Below are 24,196 nucleotides of genomic sequence, written 5' to 3' on the forward strand. Positions count from 1 at the left end.
AAGACCCCAGCCACTGCTGCAAGCTAAAAGTAAAAATCTTGGTTCTGTTGGAGCTTGACCGCACCCATTCAGGCTGCCTCTATTGTTCCAACATTTTAAAAAAAACCCACAGCCTCACAAGCTGTTTACTTCATTAACTTGAACAAACTGATTGACATCTCTGTCTCAACCTTTCTTCGTAATAAAAGAAAACAGGACATACCCCTTCTAAAGAGGCTGCATCATCACAGATAGGCCAAAAAAATCAGTACTTGCTTACTTACATACTTGGATTATTTTTTAATCCAAGGGTCTAATATTGTAAGTAACCGAGTCACTGGTGCAGCACATTAGCATGTATCAGTATAAGTCCCAAGTCCCAGTCCTTACCCCAATCACCACACACCAGCTCAAAGCTCAAAGAAAGCTCTAAGAAAAGGACATGGGACTGGGACTTGGAAATCTAAATATTCGTCTGACAAGGAAGAGAAGTGGAATAACTGACTTGATGGTGAGAAACGGAATACAAATTCTGGGTCTCCAGGAAGCAAATTTGAAGGGCAGCAAGGCAAGAGAAATTGGTAATGAATATAAACGTTACAGCTATAGGCAGAATGGGAGAAGAAACTGTGTTGGAATAGTACATCAAAGTGAAGTTGTGAGGATTACAGATGGATACTTTGGAGAAAGCGAGTCGTTTCATGTACTTGGGGGTTAGTGCTGGCAAAAGATAAAAGCAAGGAAATGAAAATTATGTAATATTTTGCTTTAGTTAGAATAATGGAAAAAATGCTATGGAGTATTATGTGATCAAGATGCATCATTGGAACTGAAAGGATGAATCTGCAAGGCAGTTATGAGGCCAGTCTTCTGCAGAACGTGGGCAGCAACAAGAAGGAACAAAGATTGGACATTCATGAGACGCAGGTGCTAAGATGTAATGAGGAAGGACAAATGCAGACATGAATACATCGGTGGATCAGTATAGATTTTCTAAGCATCAAAGAAAATACCAAGAAGGGATTGAAACAGCATGGTCATCTGCTGTGGAGATTGAGAGAGTGAGAGAGAGGAAATGTGATGAGGTCAGTGATGAAGGTAGGAATGTCAGGAAACAGAACTGGAAGGCTTAAGGCCAGATGGACAGATGTGATGCTGAGAGACTTAAAAACAATAGGATTTGAAGTGGAAGGAGTGACTACGGCAGAGGAGGATAATCAGCTAGCATTGTGGTGACCCCAAGCAAATGCAAGAAGCCCAATAGAAGAAGAAAGCAACTGTTACTAAATTACATTTAATAATTCATCAGAGCCTTGCATTTTGTTGTTTACAATTGCTTAATTTGCTGTAAGCCAAAATACCAGACAGCATTGAAAGTGAGATTTTAATTCATTCAAAACCCATTCACTTGTGGAGAGTCAAAATCAGGTTTGAAGTCTCCCCAACCTTATTTCAGAACAAGCTGTGCTTATAATTGCATTTCTGTTTTGCTGTAAAGCTATTATATCAACTGCTAAATGAACTCTCTGAAGGTCTTGTGACAGCCCAGAGGCATTATTGAGCAGAGAGTGTGGCATCAGAATTTGCATTAAAAACACTCTATCTTGTTGCCGGCGTGGTTAGTAACAGAATTAGTTATTTAAACTGAGTAATAAAATTCCAAACAAACTTAAGCAATAACTCAAGATTAAGATATAAAGGAGTAAAAAAAACATCACTTACAGTGCGTGATATCAGGAGGTCCATAAGGGTCATTTATGTAAACAGTAGTAGGTTTTGCAACCTTAAGATACACCACATCTGCTGTGTGTTTCAGCACCGCTACAGCTTCTTCGTGTGCTATTTCTTCCAAACTGTAGTTATTGACCTTTAAAGGATAGGTTCAAAATTGGAACTGAATCATCTTCTTAATTATATTTACTGATTGGTATGCTGCATTTTATGAGAAGATATACATAAACCAATTAAAATTCCTTCCTGAATTTGCATACCATGCAAGGCAGTAAGTATCACAGTTTCATGTTTAACAATATAAGAATTCAACGTTGTTTGAAAAAAAATTCTGAAGTAGCATCAGTATCTGTGATTCTACTTCAACAGATTAATCAACAATCTAACACGTAGCCAGGGATTTATGGCCTCTTGGGATGGAATGGCAGGGCATCATTCCCAGCACCTACATGACCCCACACTCACTGCATTTTACCCACATCAGGGGAGAAGTCAGGCAGCTCACCCACCTTTAGGCCAATCACGACCCTTAAGTGGTCAATTAGTGGAAAATTAAGCGTATCTTATGAAGGCCAGTAGGATTTTACCTGGGCTGAAGAGGTCGGCACCAAGTGTGGAGCCCAGTAACTTTCATTGCTCAAACTGGCATCTGGGAAAGAGGGTAAGTACCTCTTTTAAGGGCTGATTTCACCCACCAGAAGTCCTGCAATTTCTTCCCACACCCATGTTTTCCCTCTGCTCTGCTCACCAACTCCAAAAGCTTGCCATCCTTTCTGGCCTTGCCAGCCTAGAATGCATTGGTGTCATTGACAATAACCACTGGGATTGGGTGCAGTCTAACAGTGGCTGCTGCTACCAGGTACTCCTGAGATCAGAGAACTGCCAGCCATTTAATTATGGTAAAGTCTCGCCTTAAGCCAATTAATCTCTATCAAGGTCACTAGGGTAGGTCTTGTAATCATGCATCACATTGGAGTTGTGGATTCCTGGCTGCTGCATTAACTGTGAAGCGTTTTGTGACATTCTGACGAAGTTAAAGTAGCTGGGTAAATGCAAGTCATTTTTCTCCTGAACAGGAGTTTGGACCTTTACCAGAGAAAGGAACTAGTTTAGGAGAAAAAAAAATTCAAATTTTACTGGTCTACAATTCTTGTTAGTTTTGCAACACTAAATGCAAAATGCGTTCTTATATCTTACTTATTGTATCCTACCTGGATATTGTATCCTACCTGACTGTGCACAAGACTCAAACTAAAATCAGAAATTGCTGGAGAAACAGAGTTAATGTTTTGAGTCCAGCAACCATTCCTCAGAACTGTTCTGATGAAGGGTCCCTGAACTCGAAACATTAATTCTGCTTTCTCTACCCAGATGCTGCCAGACATGCTGAGTTTCTCCAGCAATTTTTTTTTCTTTATTCATGCATGGGATCAGGGCGTCGCTGGCTAGGCAGCATTTATTGCCCATCCCTAATTGCCCAGAGGGCATTTCAGAGTCAACCACATTGCTATAGGTCTGAAGTCACATGTAGGCCAGGCCAGGTAAGGATGGCAGTTTCCTTCCCTCAAAGACATTAGTGAACCAGATGGAAAGTTTTTCCAACAATCGACAATGGATTCACGGTCATCGTTAGAGCTTAATTCCAGATATTCAAATTCCACCATCTGCTGTGGCAGGATTCAAACCCGGGTCCTCAGAACGTTATCTGGATCTCTGGATTAACAGTCCAGCGATAATACCACGAGGCCATCACCTCCCCAATTTTTGTTCTTGTTTCAGATTTCCAGCATCTGCAGTTCTTTGTTTTATTTTACTCAAAATATAATAACGTTCATTAAAAAGCAAGATTCCTTACCATAAGCAGTCGATCCCCAATTTGTAAATTGCCATCTCTCTGCGCAGCTCCTCCATCAATTATTTTTGTAACATATATACTATTATCTCCTGGGATATGCTGGTTACCCACACCACCAGCAATACTGAATCCCAATCCTACAAAATAAACAAAGATACTGTTTAGCAAATACAATTTATGCATTTTTTTGCAGTTTTCCATCAATGTTTACTGTAGATTTCTTATATCTCAGAGAGAGATGACATTAGTTTCTACTTGCATTTGAATCCTATTTACGCTGTTTTAAAATGTCTACACCAGGCTTAAGCTCTAGCTTCCCACACTCTCTCTAGTTTTGTTTACATTTGCTTGAGGACAAACCAGGGTTAACCAATGAAGAACATCAATAGTCAACAAACAACAGAACAATTAAACATTACAATGCCAGTTTAAAATTGTCTGGATCAGTAGTCCAAGCTTTTGGATAGTTATAGTAATAAAGCTATGCCGTTGATAATTACTATATCAATACCTTTCCTTGAGATTTTTTCACCAATGACTAAACTCTCAGGCTATTTTAGATAGTTTGTTGAATATATTACAACACCTAAAATATATCCTTTAACTTGTCCTTGTAGGTTTTTGTAAAGATTTGTAGCTCGGGTTGTGGGTGAGGTTGTTGACTTGCTCGCTGAGCTGGTTGGTTTTTGTTCAGATGTTTCATCACCATGCCAGGTAACATCATTAGTGAGGCCTCCAATGAAGTGATGTTGCTCTACTCCACTTGGAAGTTATACTGTCCAGTCTGTTCTGGTGAGTTGTGTCATTTCCGGTTCTGTTCTGTATGGGTTTGTATATGGGATCTAATTCTATATGTTTGTTGATTGCATTATGGGTTGAGAACCATGCCTCTAGGAATTCCTGTGCGTGTCTATGTTTGGCTTGGGCTACTATGGTTACATTGTCCCAGTTAAACTGATGGCCTTCATTGCCCAAGTGTACTGATATGAGGGAAAGTACGTTGTGTCGTTTTGCTGCTAGCCGATGTTCGTGTATTCTGATGGCTAGTTTCCTTCCTGTCTGTCCGTTGTAATGTTTGTGGCAGTTGTTGCACGGTATTTTGTAAACTATGTTGGTTCTGCATGTCGTGGGTATGGGGTCTTTAATCCTTGAGAGTGTTTGTCATAGTGTGGCTGTGGGCTTGTGTGCTACCATGATTCCTACAAGCCATTGGAGTTTCGTTGTCAGTTCTGATATGTTCTTGATGTAGGGCAGTGTGGCCAGTGTGTTGGGGCATACTATGTTCCCTTGTCATCTACTCAGTAGGCACCTGCAGATGAAGTTGCGGGGATATCCATTCATAGCGAAAATTTTGTACAGGTGCTCCTCCTCTTTCCTGCGTAGTTCTGGTGTGTTGCAGTGAGTGGTGGCCTGTTTAAATAGTGTCCTAACACAGCTTTATTTGTGGATGTTGGGGTGATTGCCGTGGAAGTTGAGGATTTGGTCAGTGTGAGTCGTAACTTTGTAACAAATTTGCAGGAACCTACTCTACTATAACCAGTAGAGTGAAAGAACAGAGGAAACACAATAGAACCATCAGAAATACAAAGGATGTACTGAAGAATATAAGACTGAGGAATTGTTGAAATGTGGGTTGATGGGGAAATTTGAGGATGAGGATTTGAAACTGAATGTGCTGCAGGAAAGGAAGCCAATGTCAGTCAGCGGTGATAAAGGTAATGGATAAACAATACCTAGTACAAGGCAGAATTTGAATTTTGTACTTTGGACAAGTCAAAGTTTAAGAAGAATTGAGATAGGAATGCTGTTGAGCAAGATACAGAGGCCAGAGATGAAGAAAGTTGCAAAAAGGTTTGCAGTAGGAATCATAACAGATATGAACAGAGATGATACGCTGTGGAGATTGAAAGCATTAACCTTCGATGAAGGTTAGAAAATCAAACATCTAAAAATTGTGATTTTGGTCTTCCTATTTCAAAATAGGTGTTTTTATAAAAGCTACAACAAATACAAAATACTATTTTCATGTTAATTATTCATGCAGAACTTACATATCAATTAGTTAAGGTTTGAAGAATTTTAAGTGATTTTCAGACTGTATTAACAAGAGGTTTTCATGTTTTTCTCCTTTAATATCTTTTTAATGAAGGGAGTAAACTAACTAATGGGCTAAATGTTATGGCTATCACAGCAATTTACCATTATTAAAATAGTAGCTGTATGGTATGGGAAACATTGAGGCCCTGACTTTGCATTAATAACATTGTGATTAAGAGAGTCATAGAGTCATTCAGCACGGAAACATACCCTTCTGTCCAATTCGTCCATGCCAACCAAGTTTGCAAAACTGAACTATTCCCATTTGCTTGCACTTGACCCATATCCCTCTAAACCTTTCGTCAAAATGCCTTTGAAATGTTGTAAATGTATCTGTATCTGCTTCTTTCTCTGGCAGTTCATTCTACATATGAACCATCTTCTGTGTGAAAAGGTTGCCCCTCAGGTCCCTTGTAAATCTTTCTCCTCTCACCTTAAAAACATGCCCCCTAGTTTTGAACTGCTCCACCCTAGGGAAAAGACCATTGATATTCACCTTATCTATACCTCTCATGATTTTATAAATCTCTGCAAGGTCATTTGAGGAAAGACTGGATTGACTGGGCTTGTACTCACTGGAATTTAAAAGAATGAGGGGGTATCCTATAGAAACAGATAAAAACCCTGATGGGATTGGACAAGGCTAGATGCAGGAAGAATGTTCCCACTGCTGGAGAAGTCCAGAACTAGGGGTCACAGTCAAAAATAAGGGATAAGCCATTCAGGACTGAGATGAGGAAGAATTTCTTCACTCAGAGAGTTGCAAGCCTGTGAAATTCTCTCCTACAGGAAGCTGTTGGGGGCCAGTTCCTTAGATATGTTCAAGGGGGAGCTGGAAGTGACCCTTGCGACTAAAGGGATCAAGGGGTATGGAGAGAAAGCAGGAATGGGATACTGAGATTGCATGATCAGCCATAATCATATTGATTGGTGGTGCAGGTTTGAAGGGCCAAATGGCCTACTCCTGCACCTATTTTCTATGTTTCTATTTTCATCCCCCAATCTCCAATGCGCCAGTAAAAAAATGTGCCAAGCAATTCAGATAACTCAAACCCTTCAGTCCTTGAAAAATCCTGGTAAATCTTTTTTGAATCCTCTCCAATTTAATAATATCCTGCCTATACTAGGGTGACCAGAACTGTACACAGTTCTCCAAAACTGGCCTTACCTACGTCCTGTACAACCTCATCATGACCTCCCAACTCCAATGATCGGTGGTCTGAGCAATCAAGGCAAACATGCTAAACAGATTCTTAACCACCCTGTCTACCTACGATATGACTTTTGAAGAACTATGTACCTGAATCCCTCGGCCTCTCTGTTTGACAATTCGACCCAGAGCCCTACCATTAACTAAACAAGTACTGTCCTCATTTATTTTACCAAAATGCAATACCTTGCATTTATCCAAATTAAACTCTATCTGCCACTCCTCAGGACCTTGACGCAATTAAACAATATCTTTTTGTAATCTTAGATAACCTTCTTCACTGTCAACTACACCACAAATTTTGGTGTCATCCACAAACGTACTAACCAAACCTCCTAAATTCTCATCCAAATTGTTTATATAAATGTAAAATAAAATTGGACCCAGCATTGATCCGTGTGGAACATTGATAGTCACTGGCCTCAAGTCCAAAAAACAACCATCCAAACATCACTCCCTGTCTCCTACGGTTATGCAAATTTTGTATCCAATTGGCAAGCTCTCCCTGGATCCCATGTGATCTAATTTTACTAATTAGTCTACCATGTGGAACCTTGTCAAAATCTTCACCAAAATCCATACAGACAACATCTAACACACTGCCCTCATCAATCTTTTTGGTTACATATCCAAAAAACTCAATCAAGTCTGTGAGACATGATTTTGCACACAAAAAGCCATGCTGACTTTTGCTTATCAGTCCTTGCCTCTCCAAATGAAAATAAATCCTATCTCTCAGAATGCTTTCCAACAATCTACCCTCCACTGATGTCAGACTCACAGATCTATAGTTCCCAGGCTTCTCCTTACAACTTTCTTAAATAAAGGCACAATATTAACCACCCTTCAATCCTCCATCACCTGACCTGTGGCTGTAAATGATACAAATATCAATGCTAGGGGCCTGGCAATTTCTTGCCCAACTTCCCACAACATCCTGAGATACACTTGATTAGAGCCCAGAGATTTATCCACATTATGTCTTTTAAGATCTTCAGCACTTCCTCTTCTCTAATGTGAACTGTTTTCAAGACGTAAATATTTACTTCCCCCGAGTTCCCTAGCCTCCATTCCTTTATTCACAGTAAAAGCCAACAAAAAATATTTGTTTATCAATTGCAGTAATTTTGACTTATCAAGTCATTAAAAATTCACTTGGACCAACTCTACTTTTTTCTTGCAGGTTTAGTACGCATCTATCATTTAAGTTCCCAACTTTCATGTGTTTCAATGCCAAATCTTTCATTAAGTTAATAGCAAAGCTTCTGGATGAGCAGAATAACTTAGACTGAAATTTCGTGATTTCCTGTTTTTCATGTTTTTGTATGTGTACATATTGAAATTTGTTTTCTTACTTTCTTTTTAAAAATACTGAAAAGTGATACCATCACTGACACAAACTCCTGGCTAGATATTAAACCCTTCATTTTATTTTATAATCTGAATATCAGTAGTACACAAGCATAGTCTAGAACTAAAGGCATAGAAACCATGAATAAAAATAGACAATTTCAGCAAAAATGTTTGCAACCAACTGAAAGATAAGGCAGAATCAGAAAGTTTTGTATAAACTGGGAATTTGGTAGATATTAATTGTGGTATTATATATTCATTAATATTATGTACATTAACATTTACATATGAACAATGAATTAAGAGGGGAGTAGGCCGTTTGGAACTTCAAGGCCTGTTTTTTAGTTCAATCATGGGATTTGGGCATTGCTGGTTGGGCCCATCTGCTCCAGAGAGCAGTCAAGAGTCATCCATATTGCTGTGGGTCTGGAGTCACAAGGAGGCGAGCCCAGGTAAGGACCGCATATTACACCCCAAAAGGACATTAGTGACCAGTTGTGTTTTCCTTGACAATTGACAACCGTTTCACGGTCTTCTTAATTCCAGATTTTTATTAAATTTAAGTTCTACCGTCTGCCATGTAGGATTTGAACTCAGGTCCCCAGGACATTGCCTGAGTCTCTGGATTAACGGTATAGCGATAATACTACAAAACCAGCACCAACTGCTCTCCCATTCAATAAGGTTATGACTGATTTGATTGTTATCCAAGGTGCACATTCTTACATACTTGCAAAAACCTTTGATTTCCTTGTACTCAAGAATCTACCTCTGTCTTTAAAATATTCAGTAACTCTGGATGCAAAGCCTTCTGGGTTACAGTTCCAATTACTCAAAACTCTCCTCATCACCATTTTAAATTGTGCCCATTAGTTCAAATCTCTACCACAAAGGGAAATATCCTTTCAGCATGCACAGTGTTAAGTCCCTTCAGGATCTATAAGTCTCAATAAAACTATCTCACATTCTTCTAAATTCCAATAGATACAAGTCCAGCCTATCCAACCTTTCCTCACAAGATAATCCCCCACCCCAGGTATCAATTGAACGAACTTCGAACTGTTTTTAATATTATTTCTTAAATATGGAAAGCAAAACTGTAATAATGCTCCAGATTTAGTTTTATCAACTGCCTGTCCAACTGTTGCAAGACATCCCTACTTTTATATTTCATTACCCTTTCAATAAATAACATTCCATTTGTCTTCTGAATCATTGCTACACCTACAAACAAGTGTTTTGTGATTCATCTGCCAGGTTCACCCAGATTCCTTTGTATATCTGTTATGCAAACTCTCTTCATTTAAATAATTTGCAATTCTGTTATTTTTCCTGCCAAAGTGGACAACGTTATATTGAATATACCATTTATTTCCCAACTTTGCAGACCTCAATATCCTTTTCACAACCTGGTTTCCTAACAATTTTTATGTCATCTCAACCAAGCTGTTCCAAGCTGTACAGTTACAACACTGGCATCTACCAACAATGTGGAAAATTGCCCAGGTATGTCCTGTACATTAAAAGCAGGACCAATCCAACCCAGCTAATTACTGTCCCATGAGTCTATTCTTGATCATCAGTAAAGTGATGGAAGGTGTCATCAACAGTCCCGTCAAGCAGCACCTGCTCAGCAATAACCTGCTCAGTGATGCCCAGTTTGGGTTCTGCCAGGGTAGCTCAGCTCCTGACCTCATTACAGCCCTGATTCAAACATGGACAAAAGAGCTGAATTCCAGAGGTGAGGTTTTGTTTTATTCATGTGTGGGATGTAGGTGTCGCTGGCTGGCCAACATTTCTTGCCCATCCTTAGTTGCCCTTGAGAAGGTGGTGGTGAGCTGCCTTCTTGAAACACTGCAGTCCTCCTGCTGTGGATCGATCCACAATGCCATTGGGGAAGGAATTCCAGCATTTTTACCCAGCGCCAGTGAAGGAATAGTGATATATTTCCAAGTCAGGATGGTGAGTGGCTTGGAGGCGAACTTGAGGTGGTGGTGTTCCCATATTTCTGCTGCCCTTGTTCTAGATGGAAGTGGTCATGGGTTTGGAAGGTGCTGTCTGACGATCTTTGGTAAACTTCTGCAGTGCATCTTGTAGATAGTACACACAGCTGCTACTGAGCGTCGCTGGTGGAGGGCGTGGATGCTTCTGGATGTAGTGCCAATCAAGCAGGCTGCTTTGTCCTGGATGGTGTCAAGCTCCTTGAGTGTTTTTGGGGCTGCACTCATCCAGGCAAGTGGGAAATATTCCATAATACTCCCAACTTATGCATTGTAGATGGTGGGCAGGCTTTCAGGAGTCAGGAGGTGAGTTCATCGCCGCAGTATTCCTAGCTTCTGACCTGCTCTTGTAGCCACTGTGTTTATGTGGTGAGTCCAGTTGAGTTTCTAATCAATGATAACCCCAGGATGTTGATAGTGGGGGGTTCAGTGATGGTAACACCATTGAATGTCAAGGGGTAGTGGTTAGATTGTCTCTTATTGGTGATGGTCATAGCCTGGCATTTGTGTGACATGAATGTCACTTGCCATTTGTCAGCCCAAGCCAGATATTAACTAGATCTTGTTGCATTTGAACATGGACTGCTTCAGTATCTGAGCAGTCACAAATGGTGCTGAACATGGTGCAATCATCGGCGAACATCCCCACTTCTGACCTTATGATGGACAGTAGGTCATTGATGAAGCAGCTGAAGATGTTGGGTCAAGGACACTACCCTGAGGATTTCCTGCAGAAATGTCCTGGAGTTGAGATGATTAGCCTCTAACAACCACGAACATCTTCCTATCCGTCAGGTATGACTCCAAACACCAGAGAGTTTTCCCCCTGATACCCATTGATTCCGGTTTTTATTCCAGGTGAAAATGACAACCCTTGACATCAAGGCTACATTCAACCCAGTGTGGCATCAAGGATCCTTAGAAAAATTGGAATCAATAGGTATCAGTGACAAGGTCTCTGCCAGTCAGAACCTTACCTTGCACAAAGCAAGGTGGTCAGGATTGTTGGAGGTCAGTCATCTCAACTCCAGGACATCTCTGCAGGAGTTCCTCAGGGTAGTATCCAAGGTCCAACCATCTTCAGCTGCTGCATCAATTACCTTCCCTCCATCATAAGGTCAGAAGTGGGGATATTTGCCAAAGATTCAAGTCATTAATATTAATGATAAATAGTTCAGGCTCCAGTAGTAATTCTTGTGGCACTCCACCCATCATGCCTGGCTAATCGTAAATAATCATTTTCAGCTTACTCTATTTCCTGTTAGCCAGCCAATCCTTTATCTGTGCTAATATGTGATACCTTACACCACAAACTCTTATTATGTGTAATAACCTTGTATTCAGTACTTTGCCAAATACCTTCTGGAATTCAAAGTACAGCACATTGTCAGATACCCCTTTATCCATTTGTTTGTTACTTCCTCACACAATTCCAATACGTTCATCAAACACTGCTTTCTGAAATAACTCTGGTGAACTGTATTCAGTTTTTCTGAGTGATCAGCTTTATGCTTTTTAGTAATATAGGACACAGAGCAGGCCCTTCGGCCCACGATGTTGTTCGGCCGAACTTTTACACTAATCCTAAGGTCTATCTAACCTTGACCCCTACCTTATACTATCATCCATATGCCTATCCAATAGCCGCTTAAATGCCCCTAATGAAGCCGACACCACTACCCTCTCCCGACCACTCTCTGAGTAAAGAACCTACATCTGACGTCTCCCGTATGTCGACCTCCACTCACTTTAAAACTATGCCCCCTCGTAATAGCTACCTCCACCCTAGGAAAAAGTCTCTGGCTGTACACTCTATCTATACCTCTGATCATTTTGTACACCTGTATCAAGTCACCTCTCATCCTTCGTCGTTCTAAAGAGAAAAGCCCTAGCTCTCTCAACCTTTCCTCGTAAGACATTCCCTCCATTCCAGGCAACATCCTGGTAAATCTCCTCTGCACCTTTTCCAACGTTTCCACATCTTTCCTGTAATGAGGTGACCAGAACTGGACACAATACTCCAGATGTGGCCAAACCAGGCTTTTGTATAGCTGGAGCATTACTTCATGGCTCTTGAACTCAATCCCTCTATTAATGAAAGCTAACACGCCATATGCCTTCTTAACAACTCTATCCACCTGGGTGGCAGCTTTCAGGGAACTGTGGACATGAACCCCAAGATCCCTCTGCTCCTCCACACTGCCATGAATCTTTCCGTTAACCCTGTATTCTGCTTTCAAGTTTGTCCTTCCAAAATGAATCACCTCACACTTTTCAGGGTTAAACTCCATCTGCCACTTCTCAGCCCAGCTCTGCATTCTATAATGATTGTAATAATAGATAATGTATCATATAGTTTCTAATACATATATATCTGATGATATTTCCAACAGCTTCAATCTGACTTGCACCGTGTTTGAAAGATATTCAATTTAATCTTTACAATTCTGGTTCTTATGTTCATGTGAATTGATTTTTTCTAATCCACACTGGGCAACAATTACACTGTATTCACAGTTATACTGAAATTTCCTGTTGCATCTCAAAAATTCTGTGATGTAATGGTTAGGCATAAATATTTTGCAGTTCTTTTGATGCGAATGTCACTGTACATATTCATCAGAGAATGTCAATACATTTTTTAACAAAAGACCATATGTTTATTATGCAAATGAAAATAAAAAACAAAGCCGTATGATCATTTGGAAATACCCTATCATTAACAATAGAAATATTGAACTTTTTCTTCCAGGAATACATTTTACACAGACACTCAACCGCAGTGAAGTATTAATCCATATTCAATGTAAGATTACTTATTCCACTCATGAGTGTCAAAAGTGTTTCCTTTTGGTGAATTTCTGCTCATTTGTCAAATATGATTCTCATATAAACACAAATTAATTCACTGAACTCTAGGATTGTTTCTAGCCCTATATACTTGGACTACTAAAAGTTATTTTTCCAGCTCTGATGGTCTGGACACTGTCACATCTAACAGCTCTGCTGTTGGTATGGCTCTTTTTAAAACAAAAACTGAACCTGTGTGTGACCTCTCTCCCACTTTCATTTTAAAGCACATGAATATTATTAAAAGTCTTGTGGGGATGTCAAAGAATTACAATCTAGTACGCACTATCAAACCTGACTATTTATATCTATGCTGCTTGGCCTGCTGTGTTCATCCAGCCCTGCACCTTGTTGTCTCGGATTCTCCAGCATCTGCAGTTCCTACTATCTCTATTTCTTTCTATATTTCTTTTTTGGCGGTAGCATAAATGATAAGTCACATTGCAGTTTGTATGACAAGTCAAAACACACTTTTTGATTAAAGGTGACAGATAAAATAACACTTATAAAGACAGTTAGATAAACTGGCAATTGCAAAGTTGTTCTTTTTATAGTGTTCAATTGTTCAAAGTTTGATTGGTGTCTTTACCATTCATTCTCACTACGCTTGACTGGTTATGCCCAGGCACGGGCTCAGTGAATACAGAACAAGCATGTAGCAGACAACTAAAGCACTGTGAGTAAATCTGCAACACACATTAAATATACTGTCATTTCTGCATAGATTTATATATAAAATGTACAACAAATTGGCAAAACAGATGAATATGAGTATTTTATGTTTACCAGCCCCAGTACCTTTTCATTTTTAAACAAAAAAACGATGCTGGAGAAACTCATCAGCATCTGGGGAGAGAAAACAGAGTTAACATTTAAAGTCTAGTGACCATTCTTCTGAACACAAAGTGACCATAAATGTCAAATGTGAGTGGAGACAATGACCCATCACAAGACCTTCCCACTAATTTTTCAATCAGTAATCTCTGCACCAAAGTACCAAGTCTAAGCTGCAGTCATTAACATAAAGATTGAAAGATATGTGAAACCTGTAGCCACTTAAGATGCTTCTCAGAGATGACCAATCCTTGCTATTATAATATCTATTCTCCTTGGGGTGGATGAAGATATAGTTTAACTCTGACATGGTCTCCAAGTGAACTTGTCCTACAGCAAAAATGACCATCAAACAGGTGAGGAAACAGGTCAAAGTGCATATGTTCAGATATGAGAGTCTATTTAAAATGCAGTATCACCCATGCCACCTATAATCCCTCTAATGGTATTCTTCTTCCTTGCCCACCTTCTATGTCTAAATGCAATAGTGGGGTTCGCACCTAGAGTTGAGGGATCTTACTCTGCAGTAGAGTGTCTTGGCCCTGCAGATTAGGGCCATCAACACCAGATGCCTTCTAACAGGTCCAGATATGCTGAGAGTATCCTGGCCAGATGCAGGCTCATCCACGTTGTCTGAAATTTCCACAGGGATTGGGATCGCAGGCAGGATAGAAATTAAGGGATCTGAATTGTCCTGCAAGGACAGACCGGTATATGGCTGGCACCACTTTATTTCCTTGAGAGAATGGGGGACTTGGAATGAAGTCTTGATCCCTCGACCCCTCTTGCTTTGCCATTGATACTAAGTAGCAATTGCTAAAGTGATGGCGATCAGGTCTGTGTACATTTTCAGCAACTGAATGTTCTGGTGGACGTGGCTTCCCATGGCAGCCGCCACCTGTCGATGGAAATAGCCAAATGCATGTAAGCCAGTCACAGTACAGTACTGATAACGTTGGTAGACTCAACCAACATTTCATCCAGAGATAGTAGGAACTGCAGATGCTGGAGAATCCGAGACAACAAGGTGCAGGGCTGGATGAACACAGCAGGCCAAGCAGCATCATAGGAGCAGAGAGGCTGACGTTTCGGGCCTAGACCCTTCATCAGAAAAAAGCAAGTTTACCAAGTGTCTGTTACAAACCTGCCAGCTACTCCTATGCATTTGCACTATGTTTCCAAATGCTGACACCACACAGTCCTTTCCTGTCTGGGGCTGAGCAGTTGCCAGATTATATAATTCTTAGGGGTATTGACAGTAGAAATGCTAAGAAGTTATCTCCCCTTGTGGGAGAGTCTAGAACCAGAGGGCATAATCTCAGATTAAGGGGTCACCCATTTAATCAGAAATGAGGAGACATTTATTCCCTCAGAAGACAGTGAAGCGGTTAAATTCTTTAATACAAAAGGCTGTAGAGACTGGATTGTTTAGTATATTCAAGACTGAGATAGACAAATGTTTAATCAGTAGGAGAATCAGAGGATATGAGGAAAACCTCTACAAATCATTGGTCAGATTACATTCGGAGTACTGTTTTCAGTTCTGGGCACTTTATTTCAGGCAGGATGTCAAAGCCTGGAGTGAGTTCAAAGGAGATTTACTAGAATGATATCAGGAATGAGGGAGAGTTACAGATACAAGGAAAGATTAAGAAATTAGGATTATTGTTCTTGGAGCAGAGAAGATTAAGAGGTGACCATATTGTGGTGTTCAAAATTACAAGAACAATTTTGACAGCGTAAAGAAGGACATTTTGTTTCCATTAGTTGGTATGTCAGTAACTAGGGGTCACAACTTCAAGACTGTCAGTGAGAGAGTTAGGAGTGAGATGAGTAGAAAAGTCTTTACTCAAGAGTAGTTAGGATTTGGAATGCACTGCCTGTGATGGGGGCAGGGTCCATAGGAAGTTTCAAAAGAGAACTGGATATATATTTGTAAGTGATTACCGTAGAGAACTATGGAGATAGGGTTGGAAAATGGGACTAGCTGGGTAGCTCTCTCGGGAGCCAGTCACAATGGGTCAAATGACCTCCTTCTATCCTGCAAAATTCTGTGATTCTACGAAAAGGCAGGGAAGTAGAGTTGAAGATCAGCAGTTGGACAGATCAACCGTGATATCACGATGAGTCGAATGGCCTCCTTCTGCTCTTACATCTTATGGTGGGATATTCTCTCTGAAACTTCCCAACATTGACACTTAGCCAGATATGGGAAAATTCAGTCCATTATCTTAGGCAGATTCATATTCTACCTAGCTAAAGACAGACACCTTGTGAGGATAAAGTTTTTCAATAGGATTGGATTCCAACTTGAAGACCTGACTGGGGCATACAATGACGTGATTGATGATATAGACTACAAACATTGGTATCCTTCGTTATTTACTGGATATAGAGAGATCGGGGAGCACTGTCATGCACTTCATGTTGACACAACAATTTCACCAGTTTTACAATAGTTGAGGTAGATGTCATTTACAATACATGGCAAAATGTCACAGGAACTTAAACATCTAGAAACAGATTATTATTTAAAAAATTGATTCATCCTCAAGGGTATCAAATCTAATCTTTGTACAGTGCAAAAATGGCATTAACCTTAAGACAGTCAACTGAGCTATGACCGAAGACAAGCACCTTCTTCCTACAATCTAAGAAATATTAGCATATTTTCATGATTCCACAGCCTTGAGAAAGCTTGGAATGTGATGCAACTGTCTTCAGATAAAGCAAATATCTTACAGCATTTAATACTCATGAAGGGGTATTTCAGCACCACAGAATTTGCTATGGATTAAGTTCAACACCTACTGCATTCTAGAAGATTGCATTTTTCTGTTTTGTCAGAGGCTGAGGGGATAGTCAACATTGACAATTTTGGTACAATGGAAAATTGAGCAGCAGTTAACAATGGTGTTCACTAGAATCACACAATGTAATTCGATGCTTAGCAAGGACAAAAGCTCTTTCATGAACCCAAGATTGTCTTTGTAGGGTACAGAGTGAGAACAACTGGAGTAAAGTCTACATGTCAACCACAAAGACATTCATGTACTTCCAATCTCATCCAACATGAAAGAGTTGGCACAGTGGCTCAGTACAATCAATTTTTATCACAAATTTGTTTATATTAACATGCAGAGATCACACAACCTCTTTGGACGCTACTGCAGAAAGATGTGCAATGGGAATAGACATCAGTATAGCAAAGAGTGCTTGGCATGTTAAAGGCAAAGATAGCATCTTCATCAGTCCTTACATATTTCAACCCATATGATGAAATTAATGTCACATCAAATGAGCCAAGAAAAGTTATTGGAGCGTAGTCTTGCAGTACATTGAGGGAAGCAAATGACTAGTCACATATGCATCCTGCTCATTGTCAGAAACTGAACATAAATACTCTACTAGAGAGTGGGAAGTGCTGGCCTGCATCTATTCTTGTGAAAGTAGGCACATGCATCAAAATAGCAGAATGTTCACTCTCTACACTGATCACCAAGCACTGATTACATTAGGATCTGGTCATGAACATCTACACATGTACAAATGGTCAGATCACCTTTATCGGCATAACTTTGAGAGTGAGTATCTCACAAGTTTCAGGCACAGGGCCACAACTTCAACTTCAGTATATTTGTTGATACATTTATAGTTCAAAGATTACTTATGCACTTAAAGATAACCACACTCTTAAAAAATTACTTGCTGATAATTATTGCTTTGGATGGTTTAAAATAAAGTATTCAGTTTTACAAAGAGGAAAAGAAGTCGTGTTCAATGTACGTCAGTTGACTTTTGATACTCACTGTGCTAGATTGGTTAAGACTGGATGTGAGCTCAGAGATAGATAAACTAAGCTGAAGAATGAATTGGAAGCCACATCCAGAAGAATGTAGTAGACATTTTAAACTTACACACAGAAATTACTAACATATTTGAGTAGCTTTGACATATAAAATCTAAAATGGATTTAATTCAAACAACGTTAAGTGATTATTTAACTTTCTGAAAAGGTGAATGATCTTAATTAGAATATCAACACAATAAATCTTCCAGTTATGTCCTTTAACAGAGATATTCCATCCTCTCAGAAAAGGCTAGTATTTAAAAAAAAACAATAAAATTTGAACACAAACATTTGGGGTTTAGAGGTGACAAATGAGTACGTATATTCTAAGGTTACATGCCTTAAGAACCAAATTTAGCACATTTGATCTGCACAGAAAAAGCAAATTTAAATTACTCAACAAGTTTTAACATATTCCATTTGTAATGCTTCAGCATCTCATTTCTAAATTGTTTTCCTTAATTTGTTTTCATTTTAAATGAAGATTACCTTTAGGTCCTTTTATGAGCTTTATTTCTGTAATAGTCTCCAAAATCGGCCTTCGTCTACGCACATACAGTCGTACAATTGAACCAGCTTCTTTCAAGGCCTCCACAGCTCTACTGTGTGACACTTCAGATACATCAAATTCATTCACTCGTAAAATGCAGTCATTGACTCTAGATATCAAAAGAAAATTCATTTTCATTTATCTTGTATGTAGAATCCAGTATGTGTTGTCAGATATAACTGGAAAAAGATAAGTTCAACTGAATAATTTGAAAGTTTTTTTTGTCAAACAAAACATATTAGGATTACCATATATTCCAGGAACTACTATACTGAAATGGTCCTTTAATCACTCTTTCACAAAAAAAATCAAATGCTTTTTGCCTTGAACTCGCAACAAGGTGATTTATTTTTTCCAAAATAGGAGAGATTAGCAAGACGACCACCTTATCATAGGCTTTTCCCCAAACTGAAGACCAGAACTAAACCTAAGCCAGACACTGTTCAAACAGTCCCAGCTGGTGAAGGTCACCAGAAAAAGTTATCATCAGCCACACATGCAATATCAGATGGCTAAAATACAAAAAAAATGCTGAGAGATGGCTGGAAAATGGCACTGTCATATTCTGTAATATTACCATTCCTTATTGTAAAGCAATATATTCACAATTTTTTTAATTAGTTCCACAGCAATGTAACACTTAAATTCTATTAACTCATATAAACTGGCTAGGAAGGCAGTTTTTGAGTTTTTATTATTCTTAATACAGGTTTGTAACTAGCAATGGCAAAAGCTAATAAAATTGCTTATTAAAACCACTCTACCCATAATACATGATTGTCTAACCTTTATATTAATGCCTTTTTTTACCAATTTCAAGTTGCTATCAAGTAGCACATACCAACACGTATGGGAAGTTTACTTCTTAAATTCTACCCAGATAAAGCCTGATGCCTGTTTCCTTCTCGTTATATTGTCTTTCATCTTAATTCTTAATCACTAACTTTACATGCCACCTCTTCCATTTTTCTACCTTCCTGTAGATATTATACTCTGGTATATTCAATCCTCATGCCTGTTTGCCTCAAAGCCATAGTGGCTGCCAATCCAATTAAATTTGCACCTGTAATTAATTCAACAAATTATTTATTCATTCTGTATTCGTTTTAAAATAATCTTATTTGTGTTACACACCCTAACTTGTCCCTTTGTTCGAATGTTGTTTTTCTCTCACATTATTTATTTTGTTTGGCTTGAATTAGTTTACCTCCCTTAATTTTCCTTTTTACTGTAATTCCTAAACTGTAATGACTGAGGCAAAAGCAGTGCACCATTGCTTTAATCCCTCAACTTCACTAGTCACAACATTAAAAAAAAGTTTTTCCCAGTTATAGAGATAGCCAATTAAATACATTATCGGTTTTAAATAAAGTACACGCCTCTCAATTTCAACAGTATTATCAATATCAGCAAGCCTCCTGGACCAGTAACATCATTGCCTGGTCAGAGCAGTTGATTTTCTGTCATTTGATGTTCTATTTGATCATGGACTGCTACCAACACTGACACTTGAGGCTGTTGGGAAGTCTATATTGTTTCATCTCTCTCCCCTTGTCACGTACCAGCCGACAGAGACCTCATGTCTCCTCCAAAATCCTCTGCCTTCGCCTCAACTGTTGTTGCGCTGGTTGAGACTCCCTCAACAGCTGGCCTGGCAATGTAAACTTTGGAACTTTAATAACTAAATCAACAAAAGACAAACTGTAACACATGGAAAGCAGCAGCAATAACTCTGTCTGGAATAAACTATTAAAGGACAAGGACAATTTTTTACAGAAATTGAAAGCAATTAGCCATGTCTGGTAAAGGAGGAGTGAAGGGAACACGAACAAAATTGCTTTGACACCTGCTAATAAACTGTATGTTTTACTGCCACAAAGGATAAGGGTTGCACTGCAGAACAATTTAAGGATTAATCAACGGAAAGCTGTGTCTTCAAACAGACAGTTAAGGCTAAAAATAACAAGGAACAACACTTCCAGAGGCAGTCATTTTTGTGGAATCTGGCCAAGTTCCACCATTAATCAGCAAATAACAATTTATTTATCTAACTCTAACAGTGAACAGATTAACTAAACTATTAATAAACCAAATAAATCTAACTACTAACTATTCCCGAATAATGTAAGATTATAATGGTACGCTGTTTCAATAAATACAAATCCCACTTATATAAAAAATAGAATTTATTCTCTTGAAATTACAGCTAGGTTACGTGTCTTCTAGAATGTTTTGTGCCTTCTCCATCGATTCTTCTGTCAGGAATATTAACTAGTTGTGCCGGCGGTACCATTGTTATTTAGATTGTGCTTTCCCTAAGACATAGAGGAGACAATGAGAGCAAGCGATTCTCTCTTAAGAGCTGAGGGCCGTTATCTCTGGCAGATGGCAACTAGCTCTGGAACTTTGTCCAATAGGATTGGTCCAATGTTGTCAAAACCATCAGATTTAAATTCAATTGGTTTTTAGTATCTAAGTGCCTGGTCCAAATTGATTAGCTAATCCTGTTGTCTTTGTTAAAAAAAAACTGCTGCTTGTGCTGCTAATTGTACGACCTTTCAATAAAATTATTTCAATTCGGGTGGTCTCTGTGTACTTGCAAACTTTCAAGCTGCTGCTCACAGGCATCCATTTTAAATTTCTAAGCACAGAAAAAGCACATAATCTTTTAAAGGGACTGCGCAATGCTTTCCCCCTCGCATTTTACAAACACTAAATTCTAACTTCCTGCCTCCCAATCCACAAGAACTCTACCCAACTTCACAACAGTGTCCGATGTCCTGTTTTGAAATCAGTGGTAAAGGCAAAACCACACCTGATTCTGCCTGTCCAGAACTCATTGGATCTTATCTTAGTCTGAGCGCCCAGCAGAGTGCTGCTTTTGACTTGGGGCAAGACTATGGCATCAGCCACAGTCTCCGACAGCCTGGCAGAGTAGATTTCCTCCCGTGGTCAGTCTTCTGATTAAGAGCATCAGTATTTTCTCTGCTTTTGCCTAACCTGTGCAAATTCAGCAGCCATTGGTGTCTGGTGCTCCAAGCTTGGTCGACATTTGAAATTAGTTGAGTGGGTTGTTTTCAGTAAACACTTCAAACTCCACATCACTCCAAATGTCTCTAAGCTTCTGGGAAATAGTTTACCCCTGGGTAATCCAAGATGGAGGAAGAGAAAAAAAATGTGGCTGTAAGAGCTGCTTCTTTTTTGAGGTATTTTCAGTGTTGGAGCTGAGTTCCTCGAATTTTTGGAGCAGTTATAAGTTGTTACATTGTTTTGGAACTTTGAAAAAAAAGAGATCAAAATGACAGCACTGTAAAAAAGGAGGGAGAGAAAGAAGATACCACATGGGAGACGAAATAACGAGCAGTAAACCTACACAGCTGTGTGACCCAGCAGAGAACATGCACAAGCTGACTGCTTCTGATGTATCTCCGGACATCAGAGTTTGTTCTAATAAAAATACACAAACTGTAAAATTCACAACTGACCTTGGAGAAACCTTTGCGGGAACCTCACAATGGGGGAGCAGCTAATGGTTAAGTGTAATCTTACTTTTTTTTAGTACATCTGCAATAGTGAGTAGAGTGTTTTTTTTTGGATTATTCGTTTTTTGAGATCTGTCTCTTGATTGAACTTTAAAAATGTAAGGCACAGATTCTAAGTTATTATGGAACAGTATTTTTAGAGCAGTAAGACTATGCGATTTTCTGGTTCTGAAGACTGTTAAGGTGCAAAGATGATATTTAGTAGAATGATGTGCTCTTCCTGTCAGATGTGGAAGATTAGGGAAAATTTCAAAGTTCCTGATGATTATGTCTGCAGGAAGCGTGTTTGGTTGCAAATTCTATTGGATCACATGGATCGGTTAGAGCAGCAGTTAGAGGCAATGAGGAATTTACAGGAGCTAAGGGGTGTGATGGATGGCAGTTTCAGGAAGGGAGAAAAACCACAGATTCAATCAAGTAGAAGGGTTACCTCCAAGAAAGGTAGGAGGGGTAGGCAGGTAGTGCAGGAGTCTCCTATGGCTATCACCATCTCAAACAAGTATGCTGCTTTGGAAAATGTAGGGGGTGATGGGCTGTCAAGGGAACATAGCACCGACATGTATTCTGGAAAGGCAAGGACTGATTAGGCATAGTCAACATGGCTTTGTGTGTGGGAATCATGTTTCACCAACTTAATTGAGGCTTTTGAAGAAGTAACAAAGAGGATTGAAGGCAGAGCGGTGGATGTGAAACATCAGAATGGCATGTTGCCGCCCTGGTGCCAGGATCAAGGATATCTTGGATAGGGTGCAGAATATTCTCAAAGGGGAGAGGGACAGCAGAAGATTGTTGTATACATTGGAATGAATGACATAGGACTAGAAGAGGATGAGGTCCTGAGGAGACAGTATAGGAAATTAGGCAGGAATTTAAAAAGTAGGTCCTCGAGAGCAGTAATATCGGGATTATTCCTGGTGCTATGAGCTAGTGAGAGTAGGAGTAGGAGGATAGGGCAGATGTATGCGTGGCTAAGGAGCTGGTATTGGGGAGAAGGATTCACATATTCGGATCATTGTAATCTCTTCTGGGGTAGAGGCGACTCTATAAGAAGGATGGATTGCACTTGAATTGGAAGGGGACTAATATACTGCCGGGGAGATTTGCTAAAGCTGCTTGGGAGGATTTAAGCTAGTAAAGGGACCAGGGAGATAGTGAGAAAAGAGACCAGTCTGAGGATGGTGCAGTTGGGAAAAGGAGCGAATCAAACAGTCCGGGCAGGGAAGGACAAGGCCAAGAACAAGGTAGGACTGATAAATTAAATTGCATTTATTTCAATCTGAGAGGCCTGTTCGGAAAGGCAGATGAACTCAGGACATGGTTAGGAACATGGGACTGGCATATCATAGCATTACAGAAACGTGACTCAGGGATGAATAGTTCTGGCAGTTTAATGTTCCAGCATATAGATGCTATAGGAAGGGTGGAAAGGGGGGCACAAGAGGAGGGGGACTGGTGTTTTTGATTAGGGATAACATTATAGCTGTACTTAGGCAGTATGTCCAGGGAAGTTATTTGGGTGGACTGAGAAATAAGAAAGGGGTGATCACCTTGTTGGTAATGTACTATAGACTCCCCCTAAGTAGTCAGCGGGAAATTGACAAGCAAGTTTATAAAGAGATCTCAGTTATCTGTAAGACTAATAGGGTGGTAACAGAAAGGGATTTTAACTTCTCAAACATAGACTGGGACTGCCATGGTGTTAAGGGCTTGGATGGAGAGGAATTTGTTAAATGTGTACAAGAATATTTTCTGATTCAGTACGTGAATATACCTAGTAGAGAAGGTGCAAAACTTGACCTACTCTCGGGAAATAAGGCAGGGCAGGTGAGTTAGGTGTCAGTGAGGGGACGGGGGGCAGTGATCATAATTCTATCAGTTTCAAAATAGTGATGGACATGGACACATTGGATCTAAAAGTTAAAGTTCTAAATTAGAAGAAGATCAATTTTGACAGTATTAGGCAAGAACTTTCAAAAGTTGACTGGGGGCGGGTGTTCGCAGGTGAAAGGACAGATGGAAATTAAGAAGCCTTCAAAAACGAGATAATGAGAGTGCACAGACAATATGTTACTGTTAGGCTGAAGGGCAAGGCTGGTAGATGTATGGAACGCTGGATAATTAGAGAAATTGAGGTTTTGGTCAAGAAAAAGAAGGAAGCATATGTAAGCAGGGATTGAGTGAATCCCTTGAAAAGTATAAAGGCAATAGAAGTATACTTAGGAGGGAAATCAGGAGGGCAAAAAGGGGACATGAGATAGCTTTAGCAAATAGGGTTAAGGAGAATCCAAAGGGATTCTACAAATTCATTAAGGTCAAAAGGGTAACTAGAGACAGAATAGGGCCTC

At 39.6% G+C, this 24,196-nt stretch overlaps 1 protein-coding gene across 1 annotated transcript in view; it reads right to left on the reverse strand.

Moving 5' to 3' along the window:
• LOC109935037 (disks large homolog 2-like) overlaps positions 1-24,196 on the reverse strand; it is an 890,971-nt gene that overhangs the window by 425,636 nt on the left and 441,139 nt on the right. The window contains exons 11-13 of the mRNA XM_048598394.1: positions 18,249-18,418; positions 3,566-3,702; positions 1,702-1,846 (exon numbers count right to left, since the gene is read on the reverse strand). Of these exons, the coding sequence (XP_048454351.1) occupies positions 1,702-1,846; positions 3,566-3,702; positions 18,249-18,418 (452 nt within the window). The remainder of the gene's footprint in view (positions 1-1,701; positions 1,847-3,565; positions 3,703-18,248; positions 18,419-24,196) is intronic.

This window comes from Rhincodon typus, chromosome 6, assembly GCF_021869965.1.
Source record: "Rhincodon typus isolate 14 chromosome 6, sRhiTyp1.1, whole genome shotgun sequence".
NCBI classification, from domain to species: domain Eukaryota; kingdom Metazoa; phylum Chordata; class Chondrichthyes; order Orectolobiformes; family Rhincodontidae; genus Rhincodon; species Rhincodon typus.